The sequence below is a fragment of the Anas acuta genome, chromosome 1 (genome assembly GCF_963932015.1).
Source record: "Anas acuta chromosome 1, bAnaAcu1.1, whole genome shotgun sequence".
In the NCBI taxonomy this organism is placed as follows: Eukaryota; Metazoa; Chordata; class Aves; order Anseriformes; family Anatidae; genus Anas; species Anas acuta.
Genome location: NC_088979.1, coordinates 15048584 through 15063117, shown reverse-complemented (window position 1 = coordinate 15063117; position 14534 = coordinate 15048584). Strand labels below are relative to the sequence as shown.

Here is a 14534-nt window from a genome sequence, read left to right as displayed (position 1 = left end):
CCTGAGTTTTCACAGGTAGGTCCTGTTCCCAGGCCTCTCAGGTTTCCCAAGCTTACTAGCAGAGTGAAGCACTGCCCACAGTAGAGACAGAGAGATTTAGGAGTCACTCTACACACTTAGAAATACACAGGTCCTCAGGAAAAGATGAGATGCATCAAAAAGTGCTGGGGGGCCAGCTAATGTCATTGCAAGACTACTTGGTATAATCTTCTAAAGGTCATGTTGATTTGGGTGTTTCCTGATAAAAAAGCAAATGTTACGTCAGTCTTCATGAGGGATAAGATGGAGGAAGATCTCGTTAAGTACAGGCCAGTACTATCAGGCTTCCTCTTAGAAATTGTTTCCTGGATGGTCAACCTTAAACATGTTTTTCAACAGACATGAAATGTAAGAGTTCTGTTCAGGAACTCCCATCAATTTAATTGGTTAACATTTACTTCCAAAGTTCCTCAAAATATTTTCCAGAATTTCACAAAATACCAAGATATTCACAAATACTTGACGTCTTATTTACATGTATGTTTTCTGTCGAAGAAAAAATACATAGGTTCTATAAGGAAATTATGAAGTCTTGTTTTGAGTGGATTTTGTTTCATGGTTCGATTATTCCACACTAAAGATTCTCTTTTGTTCTCTTCCATCTACCTTCTCACGTTTCCCTTCTCCAAGCCAGAGAAATGCCTCTGATGTGGATTCTGTTTCTCTGAGTATCTCTGACGGCATTTCTTTTCTCTACCCTATTTGGCCAATGGATTCAGAAGGCAGAAATAACAAACACACAGACACCAAACTATGATTTTACATAATAAATTGGGGAGGGAATGTAAAACAGATATTACTACTGTAAAATTTTACATTACACATTGTGTTTTTTAATCATTTCTCCCGTTTATTCTCATCTAAGACTGACCTGGTGGTAGCATTCAGTATCTCTTTCAACACTGGCAAGTTCTTGCAGCTCTTGAGAAGGATCAGCACCAGGAGAAATAATAATCAATATGGGCTCAATTTCTAGAGTCTCTTTATACAGACGTTTCAGATTCAGAGGTGAAGGAGATAATTCTTTTATTCCTGTAATCAGAAATATTATGAATATAAAGTGACTACACAGGATGGAGTGCTCTTCAAAAGACTTTTTCTACTATTCAAATAAAATCAGCTAGCAAATTGCTGGAATTAAGTCAGATTTCTTCGAAGCTCTAAGACTTGTACTGTTTCTGCTTTGTTTTTTACTTGATTTACAATTCATAAAAAAAGACCCTTTTGGTATACAAATGAGAATATTAATTGACTATCAAAAAATTAAACTGCAGTATGACACATAATTAGGTATTATTATTATAGATCCTGGCGTGCCACGAATCCACAGGCCAAAATTTTGGTTCTAAAATTCCATTAATAATCTATTACTTTAGTATGGTTAAACAGTAATATACATGTGTACATACTCAAATAATTCAATTATCAGGATCTGAGTGAGGACAATCCGAAACTTTCAAAATACAAGCACATATACAAGCTTTAAATTGAGGAATTACATTACTTGCAAGGGAAAAAAAAATTGCTCCAAAACATCCTGATGTTGCTAAAGTTGTTCTTTAAGAGTTTAGAAATATGGATGCATTTTCAGAAAACAATGGTCACTGCAAAAGGTTTCACTACTGGTGTGTGATGTTCTTATACTCTTTCCTTGGCATTTATCTTTTGTCATTGCCAAAGATGGTAACATGCTAGACCAACCACTCTTCTTCATTTGTTCAATCATCCTTAAGTTCTTATTCCTAAAACTGCTTAGCTTCTATAAACAGATGCACAGAATATAATACAGCCAAAACAAACCAGAAGTTAATGGCAGTGCTACTATTTTTAGCAGTGGAAGTAGATGCACCCAGATTCCTGAAAAGCTTCATTGATAAGTTTTGATATCTTACATAATTTTATTTAACTGGAGACTAAAACTTGGCCTTGCATTAACAGAGGAATAGCATAAAAAGCCATGATTGGGCAATGGACTGGAATCTGCACACCTGCAACTTATGTTATTACGTAATATTAATGTATTCCACATTTATGGAAATGGTGATAATTTAAAAGAGGTGCCTTGTAAATGAGTAACTGCTTAGCCGAATATGTTGTAGCACTTTTGAGATGCACCACTTATGAAAATAAATTGCCTAAGTATTCTTCCATTAAAAAGTTTGGGTTTTAGAAAGTTGGACACAACATTTAGAACACTATGCTTTAGCTTAGTGTTCAAAAATAAATTCATCTCACAGATTCTTAAAATCACAATGCAGCAAAAAACAATTTTACAAGTACTTTGCAACAACACTTTACAAAAACAAAAACAGAAATTCCATTTACAACCTATTTTTAAATTATAAAACTTCTGTAAGAACTATAAAATAAAATGTATGACCAAAATAACCACAGTATTTAATTGCTGCGTGGAGGCACCCTGGTGAAAAATGAACTTACCTAGGGTTTTACATGCAAAAAGAGCCATAGCACTCTGTAGTCTATCTGGTCTAACAGCCTGGACCACAAGTACCTTAAAATAAAATATATTCAGGAGAAATTTGTTTATAAAAATACACTGTAACAATTAAAAAAGCAAGACTCTTCAAAGAAAACTTTAACTTCACTCTAGAACTAAGTTATTTTCTCTTTCTATATACATGTATAGCTATCCAATCATTCCTTTCCAATATAACCTAATACAAACATCCTTTGTAAGCAGTTTGTCTTCTGAATGGAACTGGAGGGTAGTTCTACATCAAATGCCTATTTGTAAGCTGGAACTTTTTATATCATGTTTTAGAATAAAGGTATACACCATGTGGGTAGCAGGAACAACAAAAACCAAACTTGACAACTTGACTTTATACAGCTCTTCTGAACTATAATTTTATACATATATTTACACCGTAAATCCTTAAATGGAACATCAATGTTTCTGATTTTAGTGCTGTAATAGAGTAAAATAATTAATTTTGAAATAATTTCTTTTGTTTAAGAGCAACTTTAGAGCTTCATATTTCTTTTAACTTACTGAGATACTCAGACTTGCAAACCTCCTACTTAGGCAGATGCTTATCACAGAATCACAGAATTGTAGGGGTTGGAACATCAAGGGACCTCGCGTCCAACCCCCTGCCAAAGGGAGGTTCAAAGTTCTTCAAAAGAACATTGGGTTCAAAAAGAACAAATGGGTTCAATGTTTTTCTTATGTTCTTCAAAAGACTACAAAACACGAACACCTAAACAATTTGGATAAAATTAAATTAGCAGTTTCCCCACTAGCTACCTCTTTTTCAGCAACTTCCATCAGTACAGGCAACACTTCAGTGGAAATGATTTGTTAAAATCACCACCCCTTCTCCCACCCCTTTACTTATCCACAGACTTGTACACAAAACCACAATTCTGACCCAGCCATCATATTCCAGTTTCAAAATTTGGAATACCTCTTGTTGGTTTTGAAGGAAAACATACATTTTGTTAAATTTTTAGGAAAGCACTACTTTTTAAGCTTGAAACTATGCTGAGTGTTCAACATACAGTTTGGAAGAAAATAACTTATAAGTTGCACATAAATCTGTACTAGGTTGTTTCAGTAGACTTCATCATGACAAACTTTCTTAATGCATCCTATGCAAGGAACTAGATATATACTATGTCGATCATTCCAGACTTATTTTCCTGTATGTAGAACTTCAATGACAGTACATTGCACACAAAAGACTGTTTTGCACTTCATCAAATCAAACATAGCTCAGACAAGAACCTTTGCAAAATGATTCTTCCTACATTCTGTGTACAGTATTTTAAAAATTCTCTGTTTTCCTCCACAAAAATGACCAAACAGAGAGCTTTCAATAGCTAGCCGACATGAAAATGCATTGTCTTGTACCCCCATCCCTTCTTCAGATTGAGAAGGGCAATCATTCTACATGGAGTTTCTTCAATAGAAAAATGACTGTAAGAAAATTACTTAATTTTGAAAATAATTAGCAACGCCCTTTCTTTCATAAACGCAAGAGGGATAACATTTTTGCCTTCCTGGGAAGAAGGATCCTACAAGGGAGTAAGGAACCTGTCTCTCCAACATTCTAGGTGAGTTTTTTAATCAAGGAAGAGTAGTATTTCAAGACTACTTTTCTAATAAGCAGTGGCTGCTACAGCATTTTATGGGTTTCAGTCAGGTGACTAAGTTTGCATTTAATGACAATCTAAATTAATGATGCTCAACAAGCTGAGAAATTTTGCAGTAACAAAGCAACTATGAAATAATTTCAATACCTATTCATAAAATCAATTCTGTGTGTATTAACAAAGATCTTGTTACCCTGCAGGGTATGCTCAGCTGCAGCCAATACACTAACACAAAAAAAAATTAGACTTAGATATGAGAGAACTAGATATATATTGTAGAAATAAATCCTTAGATTAAATAAACTATTTGAGCTATAAAACAGCATAGATATTATCACTGCTTATAATTCATCCAGGTCTGAAGCCTAAATTTCTGAGATGTAAAACTTACATTCAATGCTGAAATCACAATTATTTTTAAATAATTTAATATGGTATGTTACCTGCTGAAATAAAGAAATTCTTTTTACAATAGTAGATGGAAATTCTTGCTCGCAAACAGAGCTCTGAGAAAAAGTATGCCATAGACCTTCATCTTCAAGGCAAAGTGTCTGATAGAGACCTGGGAGAGATGTCTACAGAACAAATAATGAATATTTAACAATAAAGAATAGTCATTTAGACATCATATATTTTAAGTCATTCACAAATATGACTGTGATCCTAAACCTGTAAATAACTGTGCATATCACATAACTCCATTTAATTTTAATCTTGGAGTTCAAAAACAAAAGGTTAGAACTTAAAATTAACCATTTGTTTACCTAGTTTCTGCGAATGCTAAGTCTGTATTTGCTCTGTATTTCAGTTTTTAAACTTCTAGGCTCAACTTCAAACTTTGGGCCCTACCTAAATTTATTCCTTCCTTTCATCATGACAAGGTTCTTTTTCTATTAGTGCATGTTATTGATTGACCTAGTTAGGGTTTAAAAAAAAAACAGTGAGCACCAATCATGCTTGCCACACTGTTATTGTAATTGTTTTGAGTCTGGTGAACAGAACTGAAAAATAATCATCTGTAGATTTAGCACCAAAAGTCCTTGCATACTAGAACAGAATTTCAGGGACTAATATTTTCATTTAATTGTCCTTAGATGAAGGGATTTCAACAACGACCATTGCAGGATGAATCAAAGCCAAGAAAGTGTTGTATTGTTTTAATACGAAATTACTTGATCTGAGCAATTACAAACTGTGAAATACGTCTAAATGTTTGCATGAAAATTTGGTAACTACAAAACTAGTTTCCCAATTAAAGACCTATGGATTTTAATACAATATAAAGTGGTTTCTGAAAAGACATTATACAAGAGAAACCTGTAACATAAGTATTCTTTGCAATTTTTCCTTTGTATAATTTTCTATTTTTACAAATTATAATATTTTGGGTAGGCTTAAAATATTTTCTAATCTAAGATGATATGTTCACTCATGTATTTCATTGTGAAATTGGGTAGAGATGCACACAAAAGATTTCAGAACAAATGAAATAGCAAATCAATTTAGAATTTTGTTCAAAGAGATATATCACAATTTCTGTAAGATGTAACAATTTAATATAACAAAATGCTTCCATTTGACAAATGCATACATGAGTACTCAAGTCCAAATTACATTTGCTAAAAGCAAAGACATTTAAGGTAAATTCAAACTGCTATGTGATGTATACCTTCAAAGTTGCTACTGCCCAGGCTCTCTCCTGTTCTATCCAAGAAGGAATCTGGTCACGAGCACTTCTTTGTGAATCCTTATTGAGACAAGTTACATTGGACAAATAAGTTACACTTTTTTTTTTTTTTTGTGAAACACCATATTCAGTAGCAAGACTGCAAAAAACACACTTTTAATAAAAAATTTTGCTCCTAACAGGAGTCTTTCTGTGGGCTGTTGCTAAAATCATAAATGGCATAAGGAAATAAAAGCTACCAATTTAGAGATACACTGATCACATCAAGTTTTGCTTAACTGCTTGAGCATGAAAATATAATTATTTAGTGTATCTGTAAGTCCTGCTCAACCCTAAGTAGTTTTCTTTTGTATAAAGACAAGTGACCCAAATGACTGACTATTTGCATATGCACTCCAATCAACTGACTTCAAAAAATAACTTAATTACATTTATTCACAGTCATGAAAAGGATGGCTCTTCATACAAAGGGCAATTCTGGGGTAATTCACCATGCAAAGTATCATTTTGGACAACTCTGCACTAGTAAAGTTTGGCCACAGCTTTATGTTTCTATTTCTTAGTTGTTGGCGATGAAGGAAATGTTAAGGATGAACCACAATATAGTCTAAGCTGCAGTGGAATCTCTTTCATCAGGAGGCTCTTTATTCACTAAAGGACAATGCCACCATATGAGTCACTACTGTACCCTGTCACCTGACCCCACAGATCTCCAAAAGTATACATCAGAACCAGAAAAGATGCAAAAAAAAAAAAAAAAAAAAAAAATGATAAGGAAAGTTATGGTACAATTCCTGTTAATAACTAGCTGCATAGTCCTCATATAGATATGTAAACAAGATTAAAGGTTAAAAGTAATTGGGAGTAATGAAAACTGAAGCCAAGACTGATAGAAATAAGCTAGCCTGACCCCAAGCAAAAGAAAAGAGATTAGCAGCAGCAGAGGCGAAGACCAATCTCTAGTTTCTTCACACCCCTTTCAAAACTGCGAGAATATCTGGTTCAAAGAATGTCTATAATGGTTAAGTCTAGGAAGTGCTAGCTTTTCCGTTTCTCTACCATTTTCTAATGAAGGTTATTTTGAAAATATACAGCTTCTGTAGAATTGAAAGACGCTTAATAACTGTAGAATAATTATTCAGGCAAGAAACAGATGCTTCTAGCTTATGTAAACTAGGTGTAGGTAAGTATATCTTCAGATGCAAAACTGAAGCTCTGGAAAAAAGCTAATCAAACGTAGTAAAGTGTGGACAATTGCATTAACCCATGCAAAGACTACAACTCATGTATAACCCTGTAGAAAAGAGGGATAAAGAAACACTTATTTTAGTTATAGAAGAGGGTTTAAAACCTTTTTAAATACACAATTGAATAAAATGAATAGTAATCATGCTAACAGTAATAAAAAGAAAAAAAAGGCAGCAAAGACAAAAAAGATATGGATAGAAAACAAGTTGCCATATTCAGATAGGTTTATAATATTACTACCTCAAAGGTTATCTGTTCCTTTCAAGTATTAATACAATTAATAAAACAATGTAGAAAGCACATAATCTTAACTTCTCTGGATTTAATTAGATGTTACTTTTTTCAAAAAAACACAGAAAAAAGTAGCTTACTGATTTTCTTATGGTATCTCCAATGATCACACCTGTAAAAGTCTCCCATTCCTAGGGGGAATAAACGAACGACTCAGATAAATGACCAGACATCTTCAAGAATAAAAAAGTAATGCATAGTAGCATGTAGGCAAAACAGAAATAATTCAGAGGATAAGCAATTAAAACCTAGATTCTGAAAGAGTTATACAGCCTTTTTTAAACTCCACATAATAGTAACAGTATGCCCCTTTTGCAGAATTCAAGCTAAGGGACTGCAGTGCTTTACAAGCAAATAAACCAAAGGAGAAACCTTATTGTTTCCAAGACCCACAGCCTCCACCCAGATCATCCATGTACAGACTCTCGAGGAGTAACATGCCTGGCTTACAAGGACACGTACTGCCTGACTGGTTATTGTCAGGCCCATAAATATGGGCCTCATGTTTCAGTATTGTTTCATGTTATTGCAACCAAACGATGCAGTTACTAGAACAAAAGGAATACTTAGTAAAATAGATTGGTATTATGAACCCCTTGGTTACATTAAGAAAGGGGTAATGTCAAGTGAGGCACACCTAGCAGCACAGTTCAGAGACTTCTATTCTCATCACATTAAAAGCTTTCAAAGAAGTATTTAGGAAGAATTTCACCTTAATTTTCCTCAATAAATATTTTGCACAAGAACTCTTTTCTTAGCAATTTTAATGAAAATAATTTCTACCTTTCAGTGAAGTAAGAGGATTATTGATATTATTTGTTTTGACTTTTGAGTACTGAGATACTTGGATACTTGAGTACTCAGGAATGTGCATTACATGTAATCTGTATCAAGTGGGTTAAGAACTCTAACAGTTGATGGAAATACATGCTCAACAACAGCAATCAACAAAAAAAATCAGTATCTACAACACTTAAGAAGTCTAGGCAGTCAAGCTTTAGTTTAGTCAGAAAACTACTTGCAAATTGTTGCCTTCATGACTTTATAAAGTCAAGGATTAGGAAGATAAACCAGTATTTTCAGAAGCTGAAGACAAGTAATGTATATGAATTAGGAAAGTCCTAATAATAAAAACCACAACTACCACCAACATGACAAATTCAAGTTAATTTTATCAGGCAGCTTCACTGAGGAAATGAATCCCACAGACTATGGGATTTCACTTGGTCAATCCATACACCTTCAATAAAACTAGACTGCATTCATAACATCAAAAAGTTTCAACCTTGCTAATTACATCCACATACTTCACATAACAAAGTTCCATAACTTGCTTCAAACGTATTATCTGGTGTTTACATTCCTCCCTTTACTGAGTTGACTCTCTAGCAAGTTGGTATCTACTAACATTTTGTACTCCTTCTGGCCTTCAGCTTCTACTATAAAAAGCCATGGATGTCCTGTACGCTCTGTATCTCCTTTCTGCATAGGTATTTTGGATAATTAAATGTTGACTTGTGCTAATCAGCCATCAGCGTTAATCTAACACCCGAGGAGAGGAACATGCAGGTCTTAGGAAGAGCAGCTGAGGGAACTGGGGGCTTTTCTTCTCTAGCACTTACATTCTCTTGAAATAATTCAGGGTGCATTCCTCGTACAAAATGCAGAGCAAACATTAGTTGATCAGCCTGAAACAAAAGCAGAAAAAATTGCATTTGTATGTTCATCAGACATTACCTTTATGCTTTCTTATTCATAACGTAAGAACATTTTATTAATAAACACCTCTAATTCTATAGCAGAGACTTAATTACACCTCTTAATTCCAAACTGCTAATTATTTCCGCAACTTAGAGACAAACACTGACCTGAAACCTGTATCAAACTACATCTAAAATTCAAGGGAAGAAGAAAAAACAGGTATTTGTAACAAAGCAATCATACTAAACAGAGTACATTATTTTTGAAACCATAGACAGTAAAGGCTTCAAAACTGCCAGAGAAGACAGAAATTTGGAAAAAAAAAAAATCCTAGATCTGTTGCATCACTTAAATTTCTGCCAGTTTTGAGCACTGGAGCAATAAACCAGGAATAAGGATCCTTTGGAACTTTTGGATACACCACACAAACACTTAAAACAATATTTATGAAAATAATCTTGGCTTATTAAAACTGGGATTCTTATGTCCATAGACAGAAACATTCACAAAAAGATCAGTTTTTCCAAAGCGGTACTGTTAAGCACAGATTACCACATAGTGAAGTTGATGTGAAACACTGAAAGTAAATACTCTTTAAAATCAGGAGCACCCAGAAACCTAGATTGAGGCCTCGAATTTCCAAGGACTGTCCTGTAACCTGGAAGATGTATTTTACCAGACAGTAGAAGATACACATATTTTCTTTCATTAGAATGTAAGTTAGCATGAAGCATATTGAAGCTGATACTTCTTTTCATTTTAATAAGGTGAAATGTAATTAAAAATACAAAGCAGAGGTGACAGGAAAGAACAAGAGAAGGAAACAGAAAACAACGCATAGCATTGTATTAAAGCTGCAGAACTTAGCAGTCTCAGCGGATAAACACAACACCCCTGCACTCCTGTACAAATTAATTCTGTTCTTGACTTCTAAACAATGCTGTTTGAATTTTCCATAGTGTGGTTTCCCACATACCATGCCTTATGTGTACCTCAAAATGACAGCTTGATTGTCCTTAGCTCAAGGGCATCTACATAAGAATCCTCTTACTTTCTCCATGTAGTCCTTAAAACAATAGGGCAATAGTGTATACTCAACACCTCTGGAGTCTTTTGCTGTTGAGCTGTAAAACCAAATCTCACAGATTCCTGAACAGGAATGGTTACCTGCATCTTGTGATGGCTCTGCCACTTGGTGGACACCTGGCACTCAGATCCCACAAGGGATCTAGACACACCAGAAACACTGCTACCCTGGACCCAGAGGTGCACACTAGTCATGTCTTGTCTGCATATCAGAGAGTGCCTTAAACATTTACCACTCTTGCACGCTGGTTTTGAGAAAAAAAAAAAAGATGCCTGAATACATGAATTGAACAGAAAATCCACTATGATGCCTCCCCACAACTGAAGAAACCGGTCTGTAAGGTTAAACCACATCATATTCCGGTTTGTAAGGCTGAAGGAGCAGACCACTTCATCATATTATATTAGGGGAAGAAATAATAGCAAGTATTTCAGATGACAGAAATTCTGATAGTGATGTCAGCAAATGAACCAGTCTCTGCAATCTGTAACAACTCACCACGTTTGTAAATGACATCAAACTGGGGGGACCAGTGAATACATTTAAGGCAGGGCTGCCATTCTAAGGGACCTGGACATGTTGCAGAAAGTGGCTGACAGGAATTTTGCAAAATTCAACAAGTGTAAAGTCCTGTCCCTGAGAAGGAAGAAGCCCTTGTAATGATACAGGGTCTTGAGATAGGAAGCTGGAAGTAATGGAACTAATTATCCACTCTTCACTCAACAGATGCTAGACCTCATCTCTAGAATGCTGCATTCAGTTTTAGTCCCTCAGTACAAGAAAGATGTTGATAAACTGAAGAGTTTGCCTGATGGTCACCATGATTATCAGGGGATCCATCTCAAGGAGTCTCCCTTCTTGGAGATCTTAAAAAGTCACCCAGACATGGTTCTGGGCAAGCTGCTCTGCTTGAACAGGGGGTTGGACCAGATGGCCTCTAGAGGTGCCTTCCAACCTAAACCACTCTGTGATTCTGAAAACTGCATTCTTTTTTTGTGTATCTTATCTATCAATACATTGCAGAATGTAAAATTATTTGTTTAAATAAGTGAACAACATTAGGCTGAAACTTGAAGACAAAAATCTAAAATGATTTCTTATTTAAGTATCAGAAAATAGTTTAATAGCAATGAGACTTACAACTCCAAAGAATATTAGGTTCCCAAGACTACTACTGAAAAATGAATTGCATGAGACATCAGAAGAGACAGGACTAAATTTGAGACAGCATAGTCTGGGAAATATTACTACATGTTATGAGGTATAAGACGAACTACTTGACTGATACTGTCTTCCTCATTTTAATGTCTGTTACATTTTTAGGTTCAAAATTACACAAGAGGGCCGAACTATTTTTGTTTTCATTATTACTGTTTTCTCATCCAGATTCTTTTTTTATTAGCCTGATACATCATGTCAGATACAGATGTAAAAATTTTATCAGCTATGCAATGTATGAAAACTCTAGTACAGCCTCAGTGCCACAGTAATCTTTAAAAACATGAATAAAAGGCTGAATTAGTAGTAGATTGCCGATGGCATGAGGAGCTTATTATTTCTCTAAATCCAGTATCAGAGCAGGATACTAAGCTGATACTAGTCTGATACTAATTCAGACTATTAGTCTGAAGCTGCATCATAACTCTTACACTTCCAGTATCTTCTAAACCTTAGCCTGATCATTCATGGTGAAAATCTTTCCTACTAGAAATCTATCTGCACCTTGTTTTTGAAATCTTTCATCTTTTCTGACATATAAAAATAGCTTGCCTTCCAACATTGAAAAGATGTGATGACTTACTGGAAGACTTCACAGAGTCACCACTTCAAACACAGACATTAAATTATTATGAGAATATTACATAAGAGTCCAGCTGAACTTTGATAAATCAAAATCCTTAGAAACGTTGCCACTTCTGCATCCTCAATGTACTGTTGCTAGATTTTGAAGGGGTAAAATCTTCCAAGATTTATCCATTTTTTTTCACTTACCAAACTTCAGTCTTGCATAATTTCTACTACTGCTCATATGGTCTATGCAGACCTACTGTGTCATCTTCATCCTAGTACTATGAGACCTCCTGTTATAATTGCTCCTTGTGAAAGTGAAAATGAAAAGTGGAAGTGAAGAGCCTATCTATCCTAGGTTTTCACCAAGAAAGCAATAAGAGAAAAGCCATCTGACAGAGATGCAGAACAAACAATAAATACATTAAGAACATTGTATGGAGAAAGAGGAGAGAAATGGAAAAACAAACAAGCTATCCAATAGAGATTTGGGTCATGAGGTGAAAAGAGGAAAGAAAATATTACAATTATTTTTTATTGTCGTTGTTTGTTTGTTTTTGCTTCCTTTTTTAAAAAAAGTAGCAAAGATCATACACAACCTTACCACAACAGCTAAGTCAAACACTCATACTTTGGAAATGCTAGACATAAAACTGAACAGAATGAAGAGTACTCTAAATACTGAGTAGCCTGGAACTGGCTATGTGGACAGAATGATAGAGAGATGAGAAACCGGAGGTAAAGCAGAAATATGACTGCACTGAGAATAGCCTCACCCATTAGAACACTGCTCTGTGGAAAAAATGTGCATAAGCAAGCTTAATTTTGTCGTAGTCTAAATTTCTGTCCTCATTTTTTTATGCTAAATATTACAAGTGCAAGTTTTTTATATGTATTGCATTTGTACTGACACAATACTGCTTATCTGAACTAGATCAGTGTTGGTTGCTGAAAGAATACTTTCAAACCCAGTGCACTACAATCTTACCTTAAACAAACAGCGACAAACATATTCATACACTGTATGTTTCAATGCATCAATAAGCAGCTTGATTCTTTCTTCAGTATTACTTGAATCCTAAAAATAAAGTTTGGATTTCTAAAATTCATGTGGAAGTAAAAACACTTTTATTATCGAGTGAATTTCACCAGGGGAAATAAAGGGGGGGTGGGGTGGAGAGAGAGGAGGAAGAGAAACAGGAGGGAATAAAGGTGTCAGGAGGATATAAAAAGGAGGTTTACAAGGGGGTTCAAAGGTACTGTGACGTTTATCTGAAAAAAAATTCCTTTCTACCTTTCTGGAGATTATAAAAGAGGGTAATGTGGATTCACAAGCTGATTTCATTAACCCCTTCCCTAAGTCTGAAAGACAGTGTAGGAAAAATGCAGAAGTGTATAAAGGAGGAATAAAAAGGAAGAAAGTAAAGAAGGACATGAATAGCAAAGACAGAAGTTGAGTTTTAAATAGGTTATCATAATAGGAAGGAAGGAAGAAATTATGAAAAGTTGTGAAAGTAAGAACAAGAAGTTAGAAATTTCATGTTGTGGAAAAGAAGGAGTAGGTAAAAAACCTTAAAGAAGGCAAGTTTGCATAGTTGGAAGGACATTTCTGCGAGTGATTGGAGCTGAAGGAATCTTGTAAGCATGGACATGAGAATAAAGGGCAATCCAAAATGACATGATAAAAGGCATGTGAATTCATTTTTGAAGTGGAAACAAACAGGAAAGAAAAAAAAGATGAATTTTGGAGATGCTCAATAAAAAAAAAAAGCACATCATTAGTCAGAGTGGGTTTTTTATGTCTAAAGAGTGAGGTGACAAAGGATAAATCCATAATTCTGCACTTCGGTAAGAAAAATGTAATGGCCGTGAGAATACAGAAAAGTAAAAGTGACATTTTCCTAAGACATGCATGCTTACAAACTGTATCAAGATAGTTTTTTGATCTTCCTTCCAATAACTGAACCATGTAGAAATATAGCTCTTTTCTTATTCTAACCCTTGTTGCTAGAATTAATTGGATATTGTTTAAATAAAGCCTGCAGTAATGAGCTGAAGTTATAGTCAAACTTGCATGTCCTAATTCATTTACCTCAGACAAGGCGCAAGCCTGAAATAACAAATAAGAGCAACTTTGGATTTAGATGGCTTAGCGATTTTACAATTTATATGTAATGTAAATGGCAAAAAAAAAAAAAAATCCATGTGTATATATTCTGAATATGTAAAGCACAACAGTTCAGCATCACTACTTATTATACGTTATTCCCTAAAAATGTTCAGAGCAACTAAAAAATTCAGAAGATCAAAACAGAGTGATTCATCTGCAGCACTCACAGCTTTAGAAGAAGAGAAAATACCTGTTCGCTTTGCAGGGCCCTTTGAAAAAGCCGTAGGAAGGCCGCCAAACTAAAACGGTACATATTATTAATTTTGGACAAGTCAGAGATAATAAAATACATCTTGCTAGCACTCTCAGCTAAAGGGAGATAGGCATCCCTCTCCTGTGGATAAAGAAAAAAAAAGCATATATATATGTTGTGTATATATATGTTGTGTATGTGTGTGTGTGTGTGT

The 14534-nt window shown here is 34.8% G+C and overlaps 1 protein-coding gene across 4 annotated transcripts in view; it reads right to left on the bottom strand.

Moving 5' to 3' along the window:
- Positions 1 to 14534, bottom strand: part of DYNC2H1 (dynein cytoplasmic 2 heavy chain 1) — a 170378-nt gene that overhangs the window by 80807 nt on the left and 75037 nt on the right. For all 4 annotated transcript variants that reach the window (XM_068670205.1, XM_068670216.1, XM_068670225.1 and 1 more), the window contains exons 69-76: positions 14318 to 14461; positions 12946 to 13035; positions 9004 to 9069; positions 7462 to 7512; positions 5825 to 5902; positions 4599 to 4730; positions 2479 to 2551; positions 911 to 1071 (exon numbers count right to left, since the gene is read on the bottom strand). In XM_068670205.1, coding sequence (XP_068526306.1) covers positions 911 to 1071; positions 2479 to 2551; positions 4599 to 4730; positions 5825 to 5902; positions 7462 to 7512; positions 9004 to 9069; positions 12946 to 13035; positions 14318 to 14461 — 795 coding nt within the window. The remainder of the gene's footprint in view (positions 1 to 910; positions 1072 to 2478; positions 2552 to 4598; positions 4731 to 5824; positions 5903 to 7461; positions 7513 to 9003; positions 9070 to 12945; positions 13036 to 14317; positions 14462 to 14534) is intronic.